General features: G+C 41.5%; 1 gene segment (V, D, J or C); it reads left to right on the plus strand.

The window, feature by feature from the left end:
- LOC143817306 (T cell receptor delta constant-like) lies at positions 1 to 26716 on the plus strand. The segment is given in 5 exon segments: positions 1 to 184; positions 4032 to 4313; positions 5131 to 5193; positions 25818 to 25922; positions 26044 to 26716. Coding segments are annotated over 4 exon segments (513 nt in total).
- The last annotated feature ends 1061 nt before the right edge of the window (positions 26717 to 27777 follow it).

The raw sequence follows: 27777 nt of genomic DNA on the forward strand, positions 1-27777 counted from the left end.
CTTGTGCTATCTGCATAGCTTGCATTCCTTCCAAATCGAGTTGTTGTTTTTTTCATTGATCCTCATACCTTTTCTCACCTCCAATGCTCCACTACCGTTTGGACTTCAAACTTGTATTTGATGCTGATCATCTCCAAATTTAATTTCCATCTTCTATTATGCAATCCACCAACAGACATATACTGTAAGTAAACTTTCTGATTTATTAAAATAATTATAAATAATTATAACATTGCTTTGTTTTACAATGCCTGATTGGCAAGTTGAAAAAAACAATAGCACTAAAAAAAATCCTTTTAAATGAATGTAGCGGTGTTAATATGGTATGTACATAATTATGTGTCTCACTGCACCAGTTCTCCAGTACAGCACAGTTCTCCAGCTGTACACTGAACAATGAAAGACAAAGGGCCATGACTGGAAATCATCCAAAGTAAGCATGCTTTTTATAGCTACTTTAACAGAAATAACTGAAGTACCTACTGCTTCACTATCCAAAAGTTGTTACAATTTTTCCTTTTGAAACAGAGAAGCTAAACGTGCTTTGTGCACTAGTCACTAGGGATTCTTAGCTCTTATCAATCTCTTTCCCCAAAATCTGGGGCATTTGATGGCCTGTTCACATAAAAACACCCCCAGCAAAGGATAAGGGGGAATTGTAAGGTTAATTCTAAGGTGCCGTTACCTTGGTGGTACATATCTTTTTTTTACCTAAAAGCTTAGATACCCACAGGCAAAAAGTGAAATGTATAAAAAGGCTTATGTGATTATTATATTGCATGTATACATTGAGTATTGTGTCACTTTTCTGTATATTATATCATTATTATTTGATGCTGCCAGCATTAAATGTATTTAAATAAATATGCCATCTAACAAAAGCACCAGCTAAAATGTGGCACAAATCTTTCAAAACTTCAATCCTGGAAATTGAAGTCTTTAAAATGTACAATAAAAAAATATTTTATTTTTAACCATATCATCATCATTTGTTTAGTCTGAATATAAATCTCCATAACAACTAACTTTGTTTTATGAATACGGAATTCTATTTGAATGGTTGTCCAATGCAGTATTATACTTCAGAGCAGTATTCATAATTTACCTAAATGCTGCTATCAGAAACAGCCAAAAAACATCTTCACAAGCAATCCTCTAACGTTCTACCTGAGATCCTATAAGGAAGTGGAGGATTTATATTTGGCTACTTTAGATTACTACACCATAACTAGAGGAGGAATGATATTTCCCAGAATGTAGAGTATCAGAGCAAAATTTGTACACATTGAACCAGCAATGAGGGCAGTTCTGAAGCAAATGTAAGTGAAGTAAGGTGCTGTCCTGGGTTCAAATCCCACCAGGGATAATATCTACAAGCAATTTTCATGTTTTCCCTGTGTTTTCTGTGGGTTTCCAATGCGTTTCATTGTGAGCCCCATAGAGATGATGATGTCTGTAAAGCGCTGTGGAATTAATGCCACTATACAGTTGTGCTCAAAAGTTTACATACCCTACAGAATTTTTGCTTTCCCCATGTGACCGTGACGTCATTACAGGCCCTGTGCGCCTGTGTGAGCAGGCTGGGACCAGAAGCTGCCGCCTGTACCTCGCACAGGCGACAGAACTACAAGTATGGTGAGTATGTTAGAACTACAAGGGGCCCTCGGATCGGAAGGTGAGTATGTTTATTTTTTATTTTTTAACCTGTGACATATGTGGCTAGGCAAGATACTATGTGGTTGGGCAATATACTACGTGGCTCTGTGCTGTATACTACATCGCTGTGCAATATACTGTGTGGCTCTGTGATGTATGCTACATCGCTGTGCAATATACTGCGTGGCTCTGTGCTGTATGCTACGTCACTGGGCAATATACTACATGGCTGGGCAATATACTACATGGCTGGGCAATATACTACGTCGCTGGGCAATACACTATGTCACTGGGCAATATACTATGTGTCTGGGCAATATACTACAAGGCTGGGCAATATACTACATGGCTGGGCAATATATTACGTCGCTGGGCAATATACTACGTCACTGGGCAATATACTACGTGGCTCTGTGCTGTACGTGGACTATGCAATATACTACGTGGACATGCATATTCTAGAATACCCAATGCGTTAGAATCGGGCCACCATCTAGTGATTTAAAAAGACAAAACACAGTAGTATGAAAATAAATTGTATCACCCAACCATTAACCATGAGTGGAGAAAAAGTTTTGGTGTTATCATTCATATTCTCGGAAAAAAGGACAAGAAAGCAAAAATCCTTCCAGGGTATGTAACATTTTGAGCGCAACTGTATAAGATTGTAAAATAAGAATAACTATGAATGAAGCCATTTGTAAAATCTCATTCACTTGGAAATCTGAAAATCCAGGTGTAAAAACTGCCACATAACTGCCTAGTGTGAACATAACCTTTTGTAAGGAATAGACCATGAGTAATAGTTCATAATCTATCTTGCCTTTTATACATGTATGCAACACTGATTACTAAATTCATTGTTTGCCTTCATTATCACTTTTCGTTGTTAATACATTTTATCAAATATTAACAGATATGTTTTGTTTCTGTTTTGACAAATTATTATTATATTTTATTTCAAGTTTCTTGAGTTTTTTCAAGTTCAATATTTTACAAAGCCATAATTCACTGTGCATATTGGTGGGAGATCTTTAGCATTTCAGCAAGGTACCAGACTGGTAGTGGAACCAGGTGAGCAGTTGTCATTAGCAAAAATTCATATACTAATGTAAAGACATACGGTATATTAAAATCTTAAAACCATTAGGATGCAACCCTCAACCCCCCTGGGTTCTACTGAATCAAAATAGATCATGACAGAACCATATAGTGATCTATATTTAATATTTGGGGGTGTTGGGTGGTAGGGCTGTTACAGTAATGCAAACAGAATTTCGCCTTACATTACTGCAATTTTTTTGGATATATTTATATATAACTCTTCTCATCAATTTGCATAAATAAATAAAAAAGACACAGAAGAACAAGAACCAAGACAAAAATTCTGCTGCGGTAGGGTGCTTTTAGTTACATGTGCCATTCACCCCGTCAGAGCATACATTCGAACCCCATGCAAAATGGGATTTGGGCGTATGCGCTGACAGGGCCATGGACTATATTGATGTTGGCATATTTTCCTACTGGAGGTGGACACTCAGACATAGTAGACTACCCGTTTTGCTGGGGGTTCGGACATATGCCTCGACATGGTCCCCGAGAGTGTAACTAAACTAAATGTGAGAGCACTCTTAATCTTCCATAAATGAAGATATCTAGAGGGGATGGTAGCAGAATATCATGTAAACTTTTAGGAAGGGTCACAGAAATATTTCATTCAAGTGATACCCAGTGGAATATGACATCACTGGTCTCGATCACAATTTGGAAGGCCGGTAATAGTGACATATATATTCCTGGTGTGGGTAGCATCCTGTCCCTTACACAAAGTGGACAATTTTTAGGGCTAATCTTTGCCAACAGTTAACCGTTGACCAGTCCCTTATTGTAATATGATGTGATTTGCTGTGATATTCTTCAAAGAAAACTAGGTATATTCAAACAAGGCGGACAGTTATAAGAATGTAGTTGTTTTAATGGGAAATTCATGAATTTCTGTTCTGTTCTGTTTCAGTTCCATTCAGATAAATAGGAAAATCACAGAAATTTGTGCAACTAATCTATCACGTGTAAATTCTTACTCAAGGTGCATTTGCATGTCCATTTTTCCATGCGTGTGTTGTCAGTGTTTTTCACCAACGTCTCACTGACACATTATATTCCGAAACAGGACTATTCACATGTCGGTGCATACAAGAAATACAGATAGCAAACGGGTAGTAAAAATGGACAAATGAACCATAAATGAATGAAAATTTAATCCAACACAGAAATGTAAATTAGTCTATTTATTGTAGATGTGTAAAAATATAACTGGTGAATTTGACATTATACAGTATTTATTAAATCTTAAAGTACTTTTCTCTGTCAAGCAGGTGAGAACAGAATCACTTCACCCTCAGTGTTTGTGTTGAAGTCTCAGAAGGAAACCCCCATTGTGGCTTGTTTGGCAAAAGATTTCTACCCAAAGTATCTTGAAATGTATATGAATTCTACAAAGAACAGTTTGGGTCCTGACAAGGTCCCAACAAAGCTGTCACCTCAGGGAAAATATAGCGCTGCGCTTGTGGCCAACTTAGGAACAAATGATGCACATTGTCAAGCCAAGCACCAAGAAAAATGGGTGACAAACACAGAGACTACTTCAAAACTGAAAGGTACCATAGTTTTAATTTAATTTAATTTTTGTAAATACATTTTTGACCTTTCTACAAAGTATACAGATTCCTCATTTAGTTTAGATTGTGGTAAATGTTGAAGGACCTAATGTATAACTTCTGGCAATTTAAATAAATTCATATTGCAAGTGGGCAGATTTCTCTTTCAAACTATTTGACAAAACTAGACAAAAACTGTGGGAAAAGGCAATGATGAGTCAGGGCTCAAGTGTATCAGTTTTGCTTGAATTTCTATTTCAATTTTCGTTTTTACTTTCAAATAATATGCAATACCAATGTGAGGGCTTATTTTACTGAATTGTATTTTACAACCTTTTTTTAATTTAAATAATGGAAAAAATATTTATAAAGAACTAGAAAAGAGAATATATTACCTGTGGAAATATTGTCCCCTAATTCTGCAGCTACAAGTTCAGTACTAGTACAGTTTGCATACAGATAACATACTGATAATCTAAGATCTTATTAAATCTACTTATGAGATGGAGATTGGAATAGCACAAAGCCAAACGGTCCAGTTTTCTCTTTTTGGGGGGAGTGTTGTGTTCCATGTGTTCAACATCAGGCATATCCTAGTGTACAGCACAAATCACGCCATCAAGAAACCTCAAGGGAATCTGATGGACTCCTGCAATAAGTCTACTGTATATGATCTGTAGGGATTTGTTACAAAAATTGTTTAAAAATTGTTAAGTATCTGTTAAGAATGTAAGCAATAATCTAAATGTGAACAGACCCCTTTACATATAATGAAAACATAACAATACTTATATTTTGGGATTTTTCTGTATCACAGGCCTAAAAAATCAGAATAAAGAAAGAGGTGGATCAGACTCTGAGAAATGTCAGCAGACTTCTGGTTGGTAAAATCTTATGTTCTATCACACCTTGTGCTACTTCTGTTGTTACAGGTCAAGGCTTTTAACAATATTAGATGCATTGCCTAATCAATAGTGGGGCGATAGTAATAATTTTAGACAAAAGAAAGTGAAAAGGATATTCCCAACATTGAAAGCTTTAACCTATTAACAAGATAGGTGATAACTTGCTGAAGAGTGGGGGTTCCACAGTGGGACTCTCAAAAGACTGCTCCAGTAGAAAAGCAGCTTTACCCTGCCAGTTGTTCTACAATTGGTCGAGTTTGATGGACCAGTCTGGTCACTTTTTTCTCCACCAGCACCATTTTATGGATTGAAATGCTGGGCAGTTTGAATGGAAAGCTGCATTAATAAGGGAAAGTGATAAAATCCTTTAACTTAATCACAGACTTTATACATTAAAAATATGATTTCTATTAACAATTGCCATGTTCCAGTTCTTTTTTTCCGGATTGCTAATGTAGAACACACTAAACATTTTAGTACATACATAAGTGACATTCTTTATCATTGTCTTTTTTTCTCAGAATATCCTGAGATGTGTGATGTGATATGACTAGTGTTGAGCGATACCTTCCGATACTCAAAAGTATCGGTATCGGATGGGATCGGCCGATATCCCAAAAATATCGGATATCGCCGATACTGATACCCGATACCAATGCAAGTCAATGGGATACAAGTATCAGAAGCTATCCTGGATGGTTCCCAGGGTCTGAAGGAGAGGAAACTCTCTTTCAGGCCCTGGGATCCATATTCATGTAAAAAATAAAGAATAAAAATAAAAAATATGGATATACTCACCCCTCCGAAAACCCTGGCTGTCACCGCTGCAAGCGTCTGCCTCCGTTCCTAAGAATGCAGAGTGTGAAGGACCTTTTTTATTTGTATTCTTTATTTTTTACATGAATATGGATCCCAGGGCCTGAAGGAGAGTTTCCCCTCCTTCAGACCCTGGGAACCATACGCACCGCACACGCCGAAGATGACTGGGAACACTTCCGATTCCGATTTCCGATATCGCAAAAATATCGGAACTCGGTATCGGAATTCCGATACAGCAAATATCGGCCGATACCCGATATTTGCAGTATCGGAATGCTCAACACTAGATATGACAAGTTTACATGATCTTGCAATACTTTACCACAACCTGACTATGCTGTAATAGTCTATATGTGGCAACCCAGTGGTTGTGATGTGTTGTGCGGCCAATCAAGGGTCTTTCCAACCTGTCATTATTGCATTGGTGTTCTTAAAGGGTTTGGTCACTTTAACTTAATATTAACTAATATGTTGGAGATATGATTTTGTGGCATTTACTTTTATATGCACAAAAATTGAAATCCTAATAGTCGATTTTTAGCAATTAATAAATGGCAAAATACAAAGTGAATGAGCAAAATATAAGTCTAAATCAAATTAAAATTTGATGTGACCATACTTTGCCTTCAAAACATCATCACTTCTTCTAGGTAAACTTGCACACAGTTTTTAAAGGAACTTAGCAGGAAATTTGTTCCAAACATCTTGGAGAATTAACCACAGATTAGCTTGTGCAAATCCTCCTGTATTTTCAATTAATATCAAGCAGAGCCAGCATTAGGGATAGGCAAAATAGGCATTTGCCTAGGGTCCCCACTCCACCTGAGGCCCCCAGCCAATGGCATGTTGCTAATAGCGGCACATCACGCAGTAGCTATGGGGCCCATGAGCCGTGAGTATTGTGAATTGCAGATCTTCTATTTAGCCTGTGTATTTGTGTTACGTGTTTATGTACTAGCATTGCTGTCCCAGACCTTCTGGGGGAAGAGAAGGAGACAGCTTAGGGTATAAGAGGAGATCAGTAAGGCTGGTGGCCCAAATCTCCTCACCTTTAGAGGTACCATTACCAGCAGGGATAGTTAGGGTCCCAGCCCTAGGGACAGTGCAGGGCCCCTTTCACTATTTACGGTACATACAGTCACAGCGGTAAATTTTCACAGGCCCCACATTAGTGCAGCACGGTGACTCAGTGGTTAGCACTGCAGCCTTGCAGCGCTGGAGTCCTGGGTTCAAATCCCACCAAACACAACATCTACAAGGAGTTTGTCTGTTCTCCCTGTGTTTGCGTGGGTTTACTCTGGTTTCCTTCCACATTCCAAAGACATACAGATAGGGAGTCTAGATTGTCAGCCCCATCCGGGACAGCGATGATAATGTGTGCAAACTGTAAAGTGCTGTGGAATATGTTAGCGCTATATACAAATAAAGGTTATTATTATTATTGCTAATTGGGGATTTGTCTGTCTATACCTAAACAACAGAAGCCATCGGAAAACCCCTGACCCCAGTGTCATGCCGCTGTCGCTGCGGCCTCTCGCGCCCTGTCATACTCACCTGTCTTCGGCGTTCCGGCATGCCTCCTCTCCTGCGGTGTCCTCCTCTCTGCGCTCGCTCCCGGCCGCTCCTGCCCGTCGGGCGGGCGCGCACACTAGATTCAGCACTGCGCGTGTGCACCTTTGATCTTCCTGTTGGCGCTACTTCTCCTCCTCTCGATCGTCTTGGAGGACCTTCACCCGGAAGTACTGCGTCGCACCGGTATGTAAGCTGTGCCCGTCCTTCCCTCTGTGCCTGTAGATAATTTGTGGTTGCAAGTGCTCCTCGCTACTTCTGTTTAGTCCTTGTTTCTCCTGATCCTGGTTCTCTTTATCTCTTCCAGTGCCATACCTGTGTCTCTGCTTCCCTGGGTCTCTGCGTTCCTGTGCTCTCCCTGCATCACCAGACCTGTGTTCCTGTCTTTTCTTCCCTGGGTCTCTGCAGTCCAGTCCCATGAGCCACCTATCATAGCAGTCCTGCACCTTTACACTCCTGTGTCCCTGCGACCTCTGTCTATTAAGTCCTGCATCTCTGCACTCCTGTCCTCAGTCCCGTGTCTCTACCGATCTCGCTTATCTGGTGTCTCTCCTGGTTCTCCTGGTCCCACGACATCTTTGGTCCTTATCTGTATTGTTTTCCCCAGCTTCTGAGGCGATAGTCCCTCATGGGCCTGCCCCTAACTCTCCCTGTATAGGGGGCGGTCCACCTGGTCAGCTCGTCTGTGAGGGGATCGTCGTCACAGTCCAGTGGGTCCACTTTACGTTTTTTCTTCGTGCGTCGTCATACCCAGGTTGTGTGGAGGATTACAACCTGGGCATATATATTTCTTCTGCAGCTTTGCATCAATTTATCCTACCTGCAAAAGTGGTTATAGGTAAGGCAACTGAGACAATATCTATCCTACTGAATAGTGGGGCAGGAGCCAATAAGGTGGATGATCGGTTCATGCAGGCCAATGATCTCTCCTGTAGTAAGCTGGTGAAGTCCATTCCCATATTTGCAATAGACTCTGCACCTTTGGGTGGGATAGATTTACGCAAATAGTGCATAAGGTGTATGTTTGTGTAGTGGCTCTTTACAGTTAGCTCGTTCCTGTTACCTTCTAGAAAGCCTCCCTACTCCTATTGTGTTGGATCTTCCCTGGTTGAGTTTGCATAATCCAGTAATAGACTGGCAAGTCAGAGAGATAATCTCTAATGTCTCCACTAAAAACATTACATCTTTTCTGTCTGATTTCAAAGGGGTGCTCTCTGATAAGGGGTTTCAACAACTGGCCTCATCATCGTGTGTATGATTGTCATGTGAACTTGATTCTGGGTCTAAAGTTGCACAAGACCAGATTATATGATCTGTCAGGTCCTGAGAGACAGGCCATGAAAAACTATATCTTTGACAGTCTTGCCAAGTGACATATCTTCACCTGTAGCAGCGTGGTTCTTCTTTGTTAAGAAGAATGAGGGATGTCTGCGTCTCTGTTTAAACTTTCATGCGTTAAATTGGATTACCATCCAGAACCCATATCCCCTCCCACTCATTCCTGATTTGTTCAATTAGATTATTGGGGCAAAATAGTTCTCCAAGTTGGATTTTAGGGGATCCTATGATCTAATTAGGATTAAGGAGGGGAATGAATGGAAGACAGCTTTTAACACCCCAAAAGAGCATAATGAAAATCTTGTCATGCCTTTTGGTTTGACTAATGCTCCAGCCACCTCATGGGTAGATTTGTAGTAGTGTTTGTTGACAATATTTTGATCTACTCACCTGATCTCATGTCTCATCAGGTACATGTGAGACAGGTGTTACAGGTTCTACAAGATAATAAACTGTATGCCAAGTTGGAAACACGTATTCAATGTACAAGAGATTCAGTTCTCAAGTTTCCTAGTATCAGTTGCCAGTTTCCGCATGGATCCTGATAAGGTCCGAGTTGTTCAGGAATGGGACCTCCTAGAAACTCTGAAAACATTTTTAGGATTTGCAAACTATTATCGGAAATGTATCCGATACTTCTCGTCTATTGTCAAACCCCTTACTGACATGACTAGGAAGGGAATGGACTTCTCGAGGTGGTCGAACTACGCTTAGCAGGCATTTTCTTCTTTGAAGAGATATTTTTCCACTGCAATGATACTCATCAAACCCTTTTCTTCTCAACCATTTAGTGTCGAGGTTGATGCTTCTGAGGTGGGGGGTTGAGGCTGTACTGTCTCAAGGGTTATCCCCTGATAAGTGGAATCCATGTGCCTCCTTCTAAAAAAGATGTCATCAGCTGAAAGGAACTATAATGTAGGCAATATGGAACTTTTAGCCATTAAGTTGGCATTTGAGGAATGGCGTCATTTTTTCAAGTAGGCAGGTCACCCGGTCACGGTCATCACTGATCACAAAAGCATAATGCACCTTGAATCGGCTAAATATCTTAACCCCAGTCAAGCTAGATGGTTTTTGTTTTTCATCAGGTTTAATTTTGTGGTCACTTACCGTCCTGGACTTAAGAATGTCAAAGCGGATGCTTTGTCTCGGAGTTTCATGGGGGTGGGAGTACTGATGATGCTGTCACTATTTTATGCTCCACAATTTGTTCTGAACTTGAGGGTGAGGTATTGAAGGCTCAGGGGGACACCCAAGCTGGTCCATCAGGGAAATTGTTTGTACCTGTACATCGGTGTCTTAAAATTTTAAATGCACATCATCACTCGGCTCTGGCGGTTTACCCAGGTTGTAAGGCGATCTTGGACCTAATTTTTCATAGTTTTTGGTGCCCAAGGTTGCATAAGGATGTAGTTGACTTTGTATCCTCATGTAGTGTTTGTGCGTGTTCCAAAACCCCGCATACTCATCCATCTGGACCATTTTCCTGGACCATTAACCACTCCTGACCATTCATGGACTCATTTATCCATGGATTTCATTATGGATCTTCCTTCATCCTCTAGTAAAACAGTTATCTTAGTTGTGGTGGATAGGTCTCGTAAAATTGCTATCCCTAACACCAAGACACTGGCTCGAATGCCTAGGCCAAAGTTTGGAAACATATCTCAGATGTTTTGTGTCAGATAACCAGGAGGATTTTTCTTTTTTACCACTGGCTGAGTTTTCTGTAGAAAATCGATATAACAAGTCAACTAGTAAGTCGGCATTTTTTGGCGCATATGGTTTCCTTCCACAATTCTGTAACTTCAGTAACCATGAGTCTTCTGGGGTTCCTGAGGATGAACAATTTTTCTTCTTCACTCTCATCTGTGTGGGAAGGTGTTCATAAAGATTTAAAGATCATGGGGGACAAATACAAATGTACTGTATGGCTGATAAGAAACGATTGTCAAGTCCGGACCTGGGGACGAATGATTTAGTATGGCTGTCCACCAAAAATGGTAAACTGAAAGTTCCTTCTTGGAAATTATGCCCTAGGTTTATTGGTCCTTATAAGTAAACATACAAAAGACACGTATGCAAGAACAATGATAGAAAACTTTATTAGTACATATAAAAAGTCAATAAAATATTGTAGCCAATAGTGCTTAGTGAGCCAAAAATAGCAACAAAAGGCGTCACCAACAGGAGGGCAAGATATTAACAAAAATAAATAAATAAACACATAGCAAGACCACAATGGGATGAATAGGAAAAAAGGGATCGTACACAAAGGGTTAGTATAAAATAGTTACCAGAGATAAATATAAATAAGTATAAATATATACCCCAGTGTTAGGAACCAAAAAATCCTAAATATGTAAACAGTGATGGAAATGGATTCTGGACCATGGGTAAGAATAAAGGTGCATAGTGTAAAGACTTAGGGGAAAAAAAAAAAAAAAAAAAAAAACAACCCACAAGCCAAGTCCTAGCTACCCAGGTACATGAAACCCAAATGTACAACTAATTCAATCAATGTGGTCAGCATAAATAAGTATGAATGAATCTTACCAGCACATGTGTGGAGACGCCGCAACCCCTATGCGCATTTCGGCAGAGTGCCTTCCTCAGGGGGTCCTTATAAGGCGGTTGCCATAATCAATCCTGTAGCTTTTCATTTAAAGATCCAAAATGTTTTCCACAGGTCTTTGCTCAAAAAATTTGTTGCGCCTGTGGAACCTTCACCTTTTCCACCACCATCGGTTATTATTGATGGCAATTTAGAATTTCATGTAGCGAAAAATCATTGATTCCTGTGTGGTTCGCTGCTCTGTACAGTACTTGGTACATTGGAAGAGGTGTGGTATGGATGAGAAGATGTGGGTGCCGGCATCTGAGGTAATGCCAGTAGGTTGATATGCTCCTTTCATGTGGCCCATCTGGATAAACTTAAGGTACCTTCACACGAAACGACGCTGCAGCGATAGCGACAACGATGCCGATCGCTGCACCGTCGCTGTTTGATCGCTGGAGAGCTATCACACAGACCGCTCTCCAGCGACCAACGATGCCGAGGTCCCCGGGTAACCAGGGTAAACATCAGGTTGCTAAGCGCAGGGCCGCGCTTAGTAACCCGATGTTTACCCTGGTTACCAGTGTAAAATGTAAAAAAAACAAACAGTACATACTTACATTCGCGTCCCCCGGCGTCCGCTTCCTGCACTGACTGACTGACTGAGTGCCGGCAGTAGCAGGGCACTGCGGTGACGTCACCGCTGTGCTGTGCTTTCACTTTCACTTTGCGGCGCTCAGTCAGTGTGGGAAGCAGACGGCGGGGGATGCGAATGTAAGTATGTACTGTTTGTTTTTTTTACATTTTACACTGGTAACCAGGGTAAACATCGGGTTACTAAGCGCGGCCCTGCGCTTAGTAACCCGATGTTTACCCTGGTTGCCAGTGTAAAATATCGCTGGTATCGTTGCTTTTGCTGTCAAACACAACGATACACGGCGATCGGACGACCAAATAAAGTTCTGAACTTTATTCAGCGACCAGCGACATCACAGCAGGATCCTGATCGCTGCTGCGTGTCAAACTAAACAATATCGCTAGCCAGGACGCTGCAACGTCACGGATCGCTAGCGATATCGTTACAAAGTCGTTTCGTGTGAAGGTACCTTTAGTCTGAAGGGTCATGTAACCCATCATAGAAGAGGGGTGCTGTCACGAGTGGGTCACATGCTTTTGGGAGACCTGGGGTTAGAAGAACACTACATATTGTGAATCGCAGATCTTCCATTTAGCCCGTGTGTTTGTGTTTCATATTAAATGGATTTTGCTTCCTTTGGTCTGAAGAGGTTAACAGCCATTTCTATGTTGGATAAAAACTTGCATCATGAAACTTGAAGATGTTGTGATCAGGTCTCTGTGGGGGCCATATATCATCTGTTCCAGGACTCCTTGCTCTTCTTTAGGCCAGGGTTGTATGAGTGTATTTCACAATCTGTATATGGACTGTTATGTCTGGGCTAACCGTGTGTTTCTAGACATATGAGGCAGTAAGTTGGGAGACTTGTTTTTGGACTGGCATTGTTCTTGTGTGAATTCATCCTAATGCTGAAGATAGTTCTTCATGACATTGGCTGCATATTTGGGGTCATTTTCCTGTTGCAGAATAAACTTGGATCCAAACAGATGCCTCCCTGTTGCTATTGGCTGATGGATAAGTATCTGCTTGTACATTCCATTTAGCATCTCCTTACCACCATTGACACTTTTTTAAGGTCTATTATTCTTCATTAGTGATGAGCGAATACATTTGGCACTATTCATTACTTGCATGAATAGTACGCTATTCGGGCTATTCGTCACTAGGCGAGTAATTTGGTATCCATCTTGGTATATTTGATTGACCCACCCAGCATGTTTGGCACTTTATTTGCAGACAATTAAAATGCTGGGTTTGCTTGCCAATCACAGTAATGCCAGTGCCACCTTTGGTGTGGCATTACTGTGATTGTCTGGCCTTACAGCATCATAGGGAATATTTAAGCTCTGCCGGCACCATCTTTCGCACTTTGCAGCTGGAAACAGTGTAGGGAAAGCGTAGTATGAACATAGAGAGAGTTAAAGAAGCCTATAGGGAGAGTTTGTGATTCCAAAAAGCTCTTTTAAGAGCTCATGAGGGTGAAGATTAGTTCTTTGTTAGGTAGAGATAGCGTGGAGAGATTTAATATGAGGGAGAGTGAAAGGCAGGCACCTGGGTGTTACCATCATTGCAAATACATGCTGCAGGTCTTTGCTAGTTTGCATTGTGTTGTATAGTTTATGATCAGGAACAGGCAGTGGGATTAGGGAGAGATAAGCAGGGTTTCATCCACTACCATAATATACAAAGCAGCTCTTTTTAGAGACAAATATTAGTTAGTACCAGCATATACTAAACCAATTTTTTTGGGAGCTATATAATATTCCTGCTTACCAGCAAATAAAAAAAATATTTACAGCTAAATACTATTCCTCAGCGCCAGCATATAGTAACATCCTTTTTAAAAGCTGATTTCTAAATAATATTCCTTGCCTATTGCTTTAATAGCTAATATTTAGCTAGTAGTTGTGTGACTGGCGCAAAACCTGCTGAGCTACGGAAACGTCACTATTTACCATTAAATTAATTTCCCAGATTCTTCTGTTGATGTGCCTTATAAAGGCGATCTAAAAAAATAAGAACAATTTCCATCTATTAAATAAATAGCATATTTTATCTAGCAGTTGTGCGACTGGCGCAAACCATGCGGAGATACCAGTTGCAATAATTTTCCTTAGTCTGCTTGCAATGCTTGCCACTCCGAGGTACTGTTTACATCCCTTGTAAATATTCAGGCATCTCAAAATGCACTGTTAAAGAGGGTCATGAGGGGGTGGAGTTCAGTGATGCCCAAACATTTCAGCACCCACGGCCAGAAGAAAGCCACATTGGGGAAGGTCAATCTATGTCTGAAGAGGTGAAGGATAATCATGGCGCACAGTTACCATCAGGTCAGTCTCAAATTGCAACTCAGATGGATAAGATTGAAGAATTGGAAGACAACGTCGTCGATGATGAGTCCACTGATCCAACCTGGCACAGTGGCATGCCTAGCGAGCACAGCAGTGCAGAGAGTGTTGGATCAGTAGCATGAAACAGGCAAGAAGAGGTAGTGGTTTGACCAGAGGGAGAACTCGGTCAACTGTTCCACAGAGCCACCCACTTGGCTAGATAACAGGCCAAGGGTGCATTGTTTCCATGTATGGCAGTTTTTTTCTGAAAAACAAGACAAAACAACTGTAGCTGGCATCATCTGCCAAACCAAGATAAGAAGAGGCAAGAACACTGCCAACCTGAGCACCATCAGCATGCAAAAGCACATGGCAGCCAAGCACCCCAATAGGTGGGCGGAATGCCTGTGTACAAAATCTGTGTCTGAGGGTGAAACCACTAACCCTTCCCCTGTATTATGGCCTTCCCAATCTGCTGTCCAGGAAGCAGGCACTGATGCCTCCTGCCCACAATCTGCGGTTGCACAGACACAACAGTCAGAAACTATTGGCAGCACGGTGGTGCAGTGCTTAGCCTTGCAGCGCTGGAGTCCTGGGTTCTAATCCCAACCAGGACAACATCTGCAAAGAGTTTGTATGTTCTCTCCGTGTTTGTGTAGGTTTCCTCCGGGTACTCCGGTTTCCTCCCACATTCCAAAGACATACTGATAGGGAATTTAGATTGTGAGCCCCATCGGGGACAGCGATGATAATGTGTGCAAACTGTAAAGCGCTGCGGAATAGGTTAGCGCTATATAAAAATAAAGATTATTATTATTATTATTATTATTAAACTACATCCAGTTTGTTGTCCCAGTGCAGCATTCAGTTGTCCCTGCCACAGATGTTTCACAGGAAGCAGAAATATCCACACACCCACAGGCTCAAACTCTAAACACCCACATTGCCAAAGTGCTAGCCCTGGAAATGCTGCCAATTAGGCTTGTGGGAACTGAGTCTTTCCACGACCTCTTTGCAGTGGCAGCCCCACAGCCACCACTATATTTCAAGGTATGCCGTCTCCGCGGTACATAAGCACTTGTTACACAGTTTCAGCAGTGCTCTGGTCAGCGCAGTCACTGGGAAGGTACACCTAACTACAGATACGTGGACAAGTTCTTGTGGACAGGGACTCTACATTTCCCTGATGGCACACTGAGTGTATCTGGTGGAGTCTGGGGCAGAATTAAAGGGTGGGACCGCATAAATCTTACCCACACCAAAAATAGTGGGCCCAACTTCCATCAGGGTTTTGGTTCCTCCTCATCCTCAGCGGAACTAGACATCCCATCACTCCCTAGCTGGGAGGTCTGCAGCACTACCTTTGCAAAGCTCAGCACACTCTGCTGAAGCTCATCTGTTTAGGTAATAAAGCTCACAATGCAGCAGAGCTATTGAAAGGGATAAAATACCAGACCAATCAGTGGCTCACACCGCTGAACCTCCAACCATATCTGATTATGTGCGATAATGGGCGTAACTTGTTGGTGGCTTTAAAACTCAGCAAGCTGGTAAACGTTACATGTATGGCCTACGTGGAGAACTTGGTTGTAGAGCGTTTTTTAAAAACATACTTGAGGGAGCTACTTGCCAAGGTATGCTGTGTCAGTGTTCATTTCCGAAAGTCATCTCAGGCATTCACTGATCTCACTTCGCTGCAGCAGCACTTTAATTTGCCTCGTCACCAACTGATTTGTGACCTGCCCACATGTTGGAATTCAACATTTTATATATTGGCAACATTTAGTGAGCAGTAGAGGGCAGTGTCTGAATTCCAGCTTCTTAATCCCTGTCAGAGTAACACTCATCCCCCACACATGACAATTGCCGAGTGGGTGTAGATCGCTGAGATATGTGAGGTTCTTCAAAACTTTGAGTACTGCGCCAAGATGGTGAGCATTGATGATGCTATTATCAGAGGAACCATTTTGCTGCTCTGTCTGTTAAAAAGTTTGCTTCAGAATCTCAAAGAGGAAGCTTTGAATGCTGAGCAGGTGGCTATGGAGCAAGATTTTACAGTGGCTGATACCACACAGCCCATCCTCACACAATAATTTCAGGCCACGTTGCATGATGACTAGGAACAGGAAGAGGAGAAGGAGGAACAGAAGTTTTTGGTCTGCGCTACAGGGGGCTCACAATTCCAGATTCATGCCAGTCCAGCATGGATAGCCTAAAGAAGAGGAGGAAGAGGCGATGCATCGTGAGGAGGAGAAGATGGTAAGTGTTCATCCTGATGAGGACACTGAACATTTGATGCTCTGTAGTCTGCTACACATGGCACAGTTCATGTACAGATTCCGTTCCCAAGACCCTCGCATGAAACACATTTTGTACAACATGAATTACTGGCAGTGCTCCTTTCTTGACCCATGGTTCAAGGAGAAATTTCCTTCTCTCATGTTGGAGGCAGCCATGCCATTTTTAGTGCATGAATGCCAGAGGGCCGTAGTGTAAGATTTGCTGAAAGGATTACCCCCAGAAAACAGTGTCAGAGGTGGCTCTTTTCAACCACAAGAATTACAGGGGAGGGCCATGCACACCAGGTGCAACTCTGGGGGGAATATCCACGAACTGGACCATTTTAATGAACCATCAAATTAGCAAGGGCTATCTGTGGGTATAACTATGACTAGGAGGGGGATGATGACCAAGATGGTGAAGGGCTACTTAAGCGACCATACCAGCGTCCTTCCTTATTCTTCAGTGCCCTTTAACTATTGGTTATCCAAGCTGCACACTTGGCCCGACCTCTCCTTGTACGCCTTGGAGGTGCTGCCATGCCCTGACGCGAGTGTGTTGTCTGAGCAGGTTTTTAGTTCAGTTGGTGCAATCATAAAGGATAGGCGCACACGGCTGACAATGGAAAATGCAGACAGGCTGACTCTTTTAAAATTGAACAAGGGCTGAATTTCCTATGACTTTGTAAGCCCTACAGATGACAGCAACGTAATGTAAATGCAGCCCAAATATTCTTTTGGGGTAGCTGTCTTAACGCCTATCCCTTACCATCCAAACCCATTTTGTTCAGGAAAACACCTCCTCCTCCTACTCCTCCTTCTGCATTAAGTACTTAATACAATATATACCCCACTTAGGTAAAGTTTTTTACTTTTTGAAAACTTTGTGGAATGCCCACCAGGGCCGTGGGGTACTCGGTACCAGTCCAGTACTTAAAGGGATGTGTCACGGCAGCAGCGACTCTGTCCGTGGCCCTGGGCGACCATGTTAAAGGGGTTTGAATAAAATCTGTAAAATCATAAATGTTCGTGACGCCTCCTGTGGTATTCGGTCAGGGATGACCGACGCTGCTTAAAGGGGTCCTCTGGGGTGATGGTGTGGCAGCATGGATGGTATAGCTTCCCACAGTGGTAGCTGGGTCCCCAGGGCTCCCTCTGTATAGATAAATATGGTAGATGGTGTAGCAAGAAACGGAGGACATCGTTGCAGTCTCTTTACCTTTTTACTGTAGAATTCAGGCAGCCACAGTCCAGGGTACAAGATCACAGGTGCAGGTGCGGTCCGGTCAGCTTGGAAGCAAGTTGGGAATCCCCGTAACCAGGTGGGGTTGGAAGCCTTCCTTCTAGTGCTGTGTTGTAGTCCCTTGCTGCCTTAGGCCTCACACAAGGTCCTCACGTTTTCTCTCTGTCCCTCTTTAGGTAGGACACTAACCCGCATGACAGGTAACTCGAGCCTTTTTACAGGAGCTCTTTCACGGCCTGGGCTCTATGCGTTACTGTCTTCAGGTCTTTATGATGGACAGGTAACTTGCAATCTGCTGTCCGCCGGTTTCTGCTGTGAGACATAGCGTACTGCACTAAAGCATTGGTTTTGTGTGTACTAGTTTTTAATAAATTGATTAATAAAGGTATTTTTAATAGTTTGGGGGTTTTCTGTGAACCATTTACTTGAATTCTACTCCAATACTTATATACCTTTGCTGTGAATTTTGCTTTTTATGGCAGGCTTTCTCACAAACAAATAGGGAATCATGGGATTTAGATGCCAAGGACATACAGTGGGGCAAAAAAGTATTTAGTCAGTCAGCAATAGTGCAAGTTCCACCACTTAAAAAGATGAGAGGCGTCTGTAATTTACATCATAGGTAGACCTCAACTATGGGAGACAAACTGAGAAAAAAAAATCCAGAAAATCACATTGTCTGTTTTTTTATCATTTTATTTGCATATTATGGTGGAAAATAAGTATTTGGTCAGAAACAAACAATCAAGATTTCTGGCTCTCACAGACCTGTAACTTCTTCTTTAAGAGTCTCCTCTTTCCTCCACTCATTACCTGTAGTAATGGCACCTGTTTAAACTTGTTATCAGTATAAAAAGACACCTGTGCACACCCTCAAACAGTCTGACTCCAAACTCCACTATGGTGAAGACCAAAGAGCTGTCAAAGGACACCAGAAACAAAATTGTAGCCCTGCACCAGGCTGGGAAGACTGAATCTGCAATAGCCAACCAGCTTGGAGTGAAGAAATCAACAGTGGGAGCAATAATTAGAAAATGGAAGACATACAAGACCACTGATAATCTCCCTCGATCTGGGGCTCCACGCAAAATCCCACCCCGTGGGGTCAGAATGATCACAAGAACAGTGAGCAAAAATCCCAGAACCACGCGGGGGGACCTAGTGAATGAACTGCAGAGAGCTGGGACCAATGTAACAAGGCCTACCATAAGTAACACACTACGCCACCATGGACTCAGATCCTGCAGTGCCAGACGTGTCCCACTGCTTAAGCCAGTACATGTCCGGGCCCGTCTGAAGTTTGCTAGAGAGCATTTGGATGATCCAGAGGAGTTTTGGGAGAATGTCCTATGGTCTAATGAAACCAAACTGGAACTGTTTGGTAGAAACACAAATTGTCGTGTTTGGAGGAAAAAGAATACTGAGTTGCATCCATCAAACACCATACCTACTGTAAAGCATGGTGGTGGAAACATCATGCTTTGGGGCTGTTTCTCTGCAAAGGGGCCAGGACGATTGATCCGGGTACATGAAAGAATGAATGGGGCCATGTATCGTGAGATTTTGAGTGCAAACCTCCTTCCATCAGCAAGGGTATTGAAGATGAAACGTGCCTGGGTCTTTCAACATGACAATGATCCAAAGCACACCGCCAGGGCAATGAAGGAGTGGCTTCGTAAGAAGCATTTCAAGGTCCTGGAGTGGCCTAGCCAGTCTCCAGATCTCAACCCTATAGAAAACCTTTGGAGGGAGTTGAAAGTCCGTGTTGCCAAGCGAAAAGCCAAAAACATCACTGCTCTAGAGAAGATCTGCATGGAGGAATGGGCCAACATACCAACAACAGTGTGTGGCAACCTTGTGAAGACTTACGGAAAACGTTTGACCTCTGTCATTGCCAACAAAGGATATATTACAAAGTATTGAGATGAAATTTTGTTTCTGACCAAATACTTATTTTCCACCATAATATGCAAATAAAATGATAAAAAAACAGACAATGTGATTTTCTGGATTTTTGTTTCTCAGTTTGTCTCCCATAGTTGAGGTCTACCTATGATGTAAATTACAGACGCCTCTCATCTTTTTAAGTGGTGGAACTTGCACTATTGCTGAATGACTAAATACTTTTTTGCCCCACTGTATTTAATGAGGGTACGACCACAGGTAATTCTACCAGGTTGCCAGATATTTCCAGGACGTAACTGGATGCTATAGGGATAACATCAGATCCTGGTGGGAGGTCCAGTCCCTTGAGCACTACGATAAGAACAGGATTGTACCGAAGGGATTGAGGCTGTGAATGTTAGGGCTAGTGGAACGCACCAAATAATTAGATAGATAGAATAAGGTGAGTTCGCAGCCCGGGGTCCACCGTTCAGAGATGGAACCTGCTAGTGAGTAATGACGGACTATATGGCGGTACAAAATGGATTCACACACGGATTAACTTCACCCTGTATGAAGAAAGTGAACTCTGTTGCGTCACAGGGCCGCGGTACCGTACAAAAGAGTGCAAGCATGGAGTCACAGAAGTCTATCCCAAGACTCTAGATTAGAGTTCATCTAGACCTCTTGCGCTCGACACCGCAACTGAGGTGTCAGAGTGAATGAAATAATAATAATTATTTAGATGCACGAGAGTGCTTGCAGTGCCGCTCTGGTGGACGCCACTAACATCCCTGGCGGTCACAGCAATTAGATGCTGTTTTGTGTGTCACATGCTGATAGCTAAGTCGGGCGCTAGATAGCAATCATCCACCTTACGCGAGCAGTCATACACAAGGGAGGGGAAAAATAATGAGCAACTTACACACGTCAACACACACACGTTTACAAGTGTACACTAGCGCATGGCCAAGTGGCCATGCAAACCTTTTATAGCGGCAGTGCTACAAGACCTTCCAGATGGTTCAATAGGAGCCGCAACAGGACCTGAGCATTTGACCCTCGACCGCCAATGGGAGGTCATGCTCAGTATGGGAAAAGCAGGACTTAGTCCCAGAAAGATCTGTTCGCTGCTGATCAGTGCTGGCTACAAAGGCAGATCCTGGAAGGACAGTAGTAACTAGGGTTGAGCGAAACAGATCGGCACTTTTCAAAAGTCGCCAACTTTTAGCAAAGTCGGGTTTCGTGAAACCCGACCCGATCCCACTCTGGGATCGGGTCGGCGGTACACGATCTGTAATCCAAAGTCGGGTTTTGTTTTTATATATATCATAGAGACACATATATATATATTTATATTTACTTCAGTGCGATAATGTTGAAAAGCCGGTAATTCAATTGCCAGCTTTTCATTTCTCCTGCTAAAACCCGACATGACATGAGACATGGTTTACATACAGTAAACCATGTCATATCCCCCTTTTTTTTGCATATTCCACACTACTAATGTTAGTAGTGTGTATGTACAAAATTTCGGCGCTGTAGCTATTAAATTTAAGGGTTAAATCTCGGAAAAAATTGGCGTTGGCTCCCGTGCAATTTTCTCCGCCAGAGTGGTAAAGCCAGTGACTGAGGGCAGATATTAATAGCCAGGAGAGGGTCCATGGTTATTGGCCCCCCCGAGGCTAAAAACATCTGCCCCCAGCCACCCCAGAAAAGGCACATCTGGAAGATGCGCCTATTCTGGCACTTGACCACTCTCTTCCCACTCCCGTGTAGCGGTGGGATATGGGGTAATGAAGGGTTAATGCCACCTTGCTATTGTAAGGTGAGATTAAGCCAGATTAATAATGGAGAGGCGTCAATTATGACACCTATCCATTATTAATCCAATTGTATGAAAGGGTTAAAAAAACACACACATTATTAAAAAGTATTTTAATGAAATAAACACACAGGTTGTTGTAATATTTTATTGCTCTCTCAATCCACCTGAAGACCCTCGCTCTAAAAATAATAAACCAACAATATACTTACCATCCGAGGATCTGTCAGGTCCCACGATGTAAATTCTTCTGAAGGGGTTAAAATATTTTACAGGCAGGAGCTGTGCTAATGCACTCGCTGCTGTCTGTAAACCCCGGCGAATGAATGAAGGTAATGTAGGTCAATGACCTATAGTTACCTTCATTCGCGGTGATGCGCCCTCTGCTGGTTGTCCTCAAATGACCTTGAGCGTGGGAACTTTCCTAGAAAGCTCCCAGGCTGCAGTTCATGAGGACATCCAGCAGAGGGCGCATCACCGTGAATGAAGGTAACTACAGGTCATTGACCTACATTACCTTCATTCATTCGCCGGGGTTTACAGGCAGCAGCGAGTGCATTAGCACAGCTCCTGGCTGTAAAATATTTTAACCCCTTCAGAAGGATTTACATCGTGGGACCTGACAGATCCTCGGATGGTATGTATATTGTTGGTTTATTATTCCAGATGTGCCTTTTCTGGGGTGGCTGGGGGCAGATGTTTTTAGCCATGGGGGGGCCAATAACCATGGACCCTCTCCTGGCTATTAATATCTGCCCTCAGTCACTGGCTTTACCACTCTGGCGGAGAAAATTGCGCGGGAGCCCACGCCAATTTTTTCCGCGATTTAACCCTTAAATTTAAAAGCTAGAGAGCCGAAATTTTGCACATACACACTAATAACATTAGTAGTGTGGAATATGCAAAAAAAAGGGGGATATGACATGGTTTACTGTATGTAAACCATGTCTCATATCATGTCGGGTTTAGGCAGGAGAAATGAAAAGCCGGCAATTGAATTACCGGCTTTTCAACATTATCGCGCTGAAGCAAATATAAAAAAAGTATGCTTCCCCATTGACTTGCATTGGGTTTCGTGTTTTGGCCGATCCCCGACCCCGACTTTTCAATAAGATCGGCCGATTTCACTCGATCCGACTTTTGAGAAAGTCGGGTTTTGTGAAACCCAACTCTATCTCAAAAAATGAAAAGTCGCTCAACCCTAGTAGTAACCAGTCACCCAGTATCAGCCTGAGCTAGACACTGGGACCAACGTCTCCGCTGAGCAGGCTCCACTGCGGCTGGAGAAAAATGGGAGATCGCAGCGGAGATGGTTCGAGATTTCCCCTGTGCAGAGGCGGGAACTCGACACCTAACAGTATATCTCTCCAGCAAGGAGAACTAGGACACCTGAGCTCCCACATAAATGGCAGAATGAACTGATTGACATTTCAGTTAGATTCATGCAGATCCTCCTGCAAGAAGAAAGGAATATTTTTGATAGGACTAGCAAGAGGCTCACTGAGCTGATTGACAATATAATCAAATTTAAAAGTGACCCAGATTTTAGTAGGCGTCAATCAACTTTACAGACCAATATAGAAAAATTTCAAGCAGACATAAAGGATAGAAAGCATAAACAATTTAGTAGAGATAGTCGAGATTTCAAAGAGAACAAAGTCTTTGGGTTTCTATTTGAAGAGTGTCCCAATCAGACAGGGGGGCCTCTAATATCTCTTCTTCAGATTTAGAGATCTCAGATAGTGAGAAAAGTGACACTAATAGAAACGCAAGTGGTAATAATACATATCGTGAAAGTAAACCAAGGAGAGAGAGATGGGGAAGGCCTGGAAGGAGAAGATTTGGCCCTGCAAGAGGGGGGTTGGGTCATCAAGTGCCTTCACCTGGGGCGCCTTCTACTTCCTTACCCTCTATATCCTCCTCTTTTTTAGAGAGGAGAAATTTTCCCTACCAGCTGAAAGAAAGATTGGGGGCTTCACGATATTAAATAGAGAATGTAATGATAATAAGATCATAAACCTCTCATCTTATACTCTGTTTGAATTTGAGATATCAGTTTTGAATAAGGGACTTGGTTTTGTACCTACTATCAAGTTCAATGAATTTGAATGGATTAAGGATATAAATCTATTTGCGAGAAAGCTTAAATGGAAAAAAGTTTTCAAAAGTCATGTTCAAGCCGAGTGCACGGCTTTAGGTATTGATATCACGGGCCTCACAGATGTGAGGATCCTGACTGATCTTTTGGATGAGAATTCAAGACCCATGGGAGTTGGTCCATTCACCGACTTAAGAACTAGTAGCACTAGGATGCCACCCTTGTCTGTGAATATCAGTATTGATATTTTTACTCAGTTGGTGGTTAATGATTTGAAAAAGCTTAATGTCAAGAAAAGAGAAGGACAATCAAATCTCTCCTATAATGAGAGGAGGGCTCTTGATACTTTGTCCACAGGAACTTAGTTATAGTTAGAGCTATAGTATATAAAGTTATTATAGTTATAGTATAGTTTTAGTTATAAAACTATCAGACAAGGGTGGCAACCTGGTGATTATGGACCATATGAAATACAAGGATATGTGTCTTAAAATCTTGACGGATACGTTAACCTATGGTCTAATACGTGGTGATCCTACTGAAAGATTTAATAGTGAATTGAATGGTCTATTGTCAGACTCATACAGTATGGGGCTAATATAAAAAAATGAGAGGGACTTTATGCTACAAAAAACACCAACAATGCCAGTTTTTTATGCCCTCCCAAAGGTGCACAAGGGCCTTTCACCTTTGAAGGGAAGGCCAATTGTATCTGGCAATGAGTCAATTTCCCAGAACTGTGGCATCTATATTGACAAAGTTTTGAGACAGTTTGTCACCGCTTTGCCATCCTATATACGTGACACATCGGATTTATTGTTTAAAATTGAGGATATTACTGTTGATAGAGATACCTACCTGGCATCTATTGATGTCGAGGCATTGTATAGTAGTATTTCCCATCATATGGGACTGAAGGCAGTTGATTTTTTTCTGAAAACAAGAGGGATCCACTTTGTTAGACATAACTGGTTCCTTATTCAGCTACTCCAATATATACTCACTCACAATTATTTTTTATTTGACGGCAAGTTTTACCACCAGCTCAGGGGCACGGCCATGGGCAGTCCTTGTGCCCCCACCTATGCTAATTTGCTCCTGAGTTGGTGGGAGGACACCGTGATCTTTTGTGAGGACCAGTTGTCATGGTGGTGCCCCCAGATATTATTCTGGGGGCGCTACATTGATGATATTTTTATTTTGTGGACTGGGGATACCCTCTCTTTTGATAGGTTTATCTGGGATTTGAATAATAACGATATAGGTTTGAAATTCACCTATGAAATTGATTTGAATCGCATCAATTTCCTGAATATTTCCATCAAGAAAGATGATGAGGGCCGGCTGCAGACAAGTATCTTTAGGAAACCCACTTCCACTAATAATCTACTTAAGTGGAGTAGTCATCACCCACCTAGCCTCAGGAGGGGGATCCCTAAGGGGCAATATTTAAGAGTAAAGAGAAATTGTTCCTCTGATTCATCCTTCTATTGTGAGGCACATAATCTTAAGGATAGATTTATTGAGAGAGGCTATCCAAAAAACATTTTACATGAATCCTTTACACAAGTTGAGTTTCTACCAAGGACTAACCTTCTTCAGTCCAGGCCCTCTCCTGAGACTTATAGGGAATTTTGATGACTGTTCATCAGAAATAAGAGATATCATTACTAGATATTGGGATATTTTGCTGGCTGATACGGACATTAAAGATTGTTTGTCTCAAAGACCTGCCATCACATATAGGAGAGGAAGGTCTATAAAGGAATTCAGGAGGAGGATTGGTGACCACATTGGAGACATTAAGCATGCCAGAGATACTCCCATTTTTAGGCATATTCGTGAGATACATGGTGGCATTGATTTTCCATAAAACTCCTTCTTCCAGTAAAATGCCTATTGTACATTTTAGATTAAGAATTCACACACAAAATAACTCTTTATTCAATGTGTCCTGTCGATCATGGAGTTAAAGCAATGAAGTTTGGCACTAGTAAATATGCTGTTTGTTACTTTTCAGAAAGAAGCAATACTCTCACTTTGACTGTACTTGGGATTAGAGTGCTGTTCGCCAAAGCAATAGCCTTCAACATCTTTATCACAGCTATGTTTCTTGCATTATAAGGTAATACCTAGTTTGCAATTCGACACTCCAAAAGCATAGAAGGGAAATCAGTACTGAACGGATTATCTGAGAATAATAGAGTGTGATTATTTTCATGCAACATTGTCTCCCTTGTCCGTAGGCTGTGCCACATATTGCAGGTCAGCACCATTCACCTGAAGACGTGTGTAGGTACCCTTTATTCAGAGCAGAGTAATTAGACCAATATCACGCTGATAGATCAGGAAAGATTTATATTTATTATCTGTACCCGATATACAGTAGTGCCAACATATGCTGCAGCAATGTACAGAGATCATCAGCATTCACATAAGTCCCTGTGCCAAATTAACAAATTACTTTTCTCTATTATGGACACTCATTAGGGTCAATTCCATAACAGGCTAATTAACGTTAAAAAAAAAAAAAAAAATACAAAAACAATCACAATATAAATATAAAGTTCTAGCTTTCGGAACATAATTGTAAATATGCTGCAAACTTAATGGGCTCCTCAAGGGCGTTTCTTTATTAAATGTGTCTTATCTTCATCTCTTTTCAGATTGGATTGCAGTGAAGATCTGCGCCTAAGACTAACTACTGTACTCAGTTATTTTGGATTAAATAAGACTTCAAGTTTTGTTTTTAATTTCCAATCTACAGAACATGCAACAATTATCTATCATCTATTTATCTATAATAACTTATATTTCATATCACATTATCTATTGTATCTCCTATCTATCTTTCTATCTTTCTATCTATCTGTTCCATATGTATCTATCTGTTCCATATCTATCTATCTATCTATTCCATATCTATTAATCTATCTATCTATCTATCAATCTATCTATTCCATATCTATCTATCTATTTATCTATCAATCCATCTATTTATTTATCTATATGTTATCTATCTATCTATCCAAACCTTTTGTATTACTTTGCAAGCTTTTATATATTATATTCCATTTATATAATCAATAAAATATATATTCACCAAAGGTTGTTCATTGCACTGACCAATGAACTGGCCCATTCTACTGTCTTAAAAACCAAGGAGCATATTCAGCAGAGAGTGGAACTACTAAAGTGGATTTTGCTTTTGACTGTGTTGCTAGCATTTGCTCCAAATTTATCAAAGTGTTGGTAGAAATGTATCCATATTAACGATGACACTTCTGTATAGAGCTGACTGACTGCTTTATATGCCACCCATCCTGCACTCGAGTGAGACTGGAAATTTTTGGCTTAAACCTTATTTGCATAGCCAACCATACATAGGTTACACTGACCTCTTAAAAATGGCAAGAGCAAGTAAAATATTTTTTCGTGCACAAATAGAATGTTATATTATTGGCGAACCTTTCACACCAATAGACTAGCACAAAAAAAATATTGATAAATTCCATCCTTCAGTGCCTGTAGAATAATTGGCCAAATTCATGCTGAAATTATATTTTTTAATACAAGTGGACACTATTTTACAATGGGAGCTAAAGACTGATGTACATATGACTACACCTGCATATCTCCGGGGCATGTATTACATCTATGTGAGATTTGATTGTTCTTCTTGTTTTAGTTTGTCCCATATATTGTCTTCCTTTGAAAGTGTGTGAGTACTCCCCTGCAGGTAAAATTGGTGACAAATCATATGCGAACATGACATTGGAAAGTAGGCCACTTGTGTGCATCACTACGAGCTCTTGTAGAACATGTTTGTTGTAGAGAATTATCAGAACATGGAACATCTATTCCACGTAAGTCTAACGGATTACTACAGAAAGTCTCAATGAATAAGACATTTAAATTCACATTCTGCTTCAGACACAAATTGAGAAATAAGGGTATAAAGTCCCAAACTCCTTATTCTA

This window comes from Ranitomeya variabilis, chromosome 1, assembly GCF_051348905.1.
Source record: "Ranitomeya variabilis isolate aRanVar5 chromosome 1, aRanVar5.hap1, whole genome shotgun sequence".
Lineage (NCBI taxonomy): Eukaryota > Metazoa > Chordata > Amphibia > Anura > Dendrobatidae > Ranitomeya > Ranitomeya variabilis.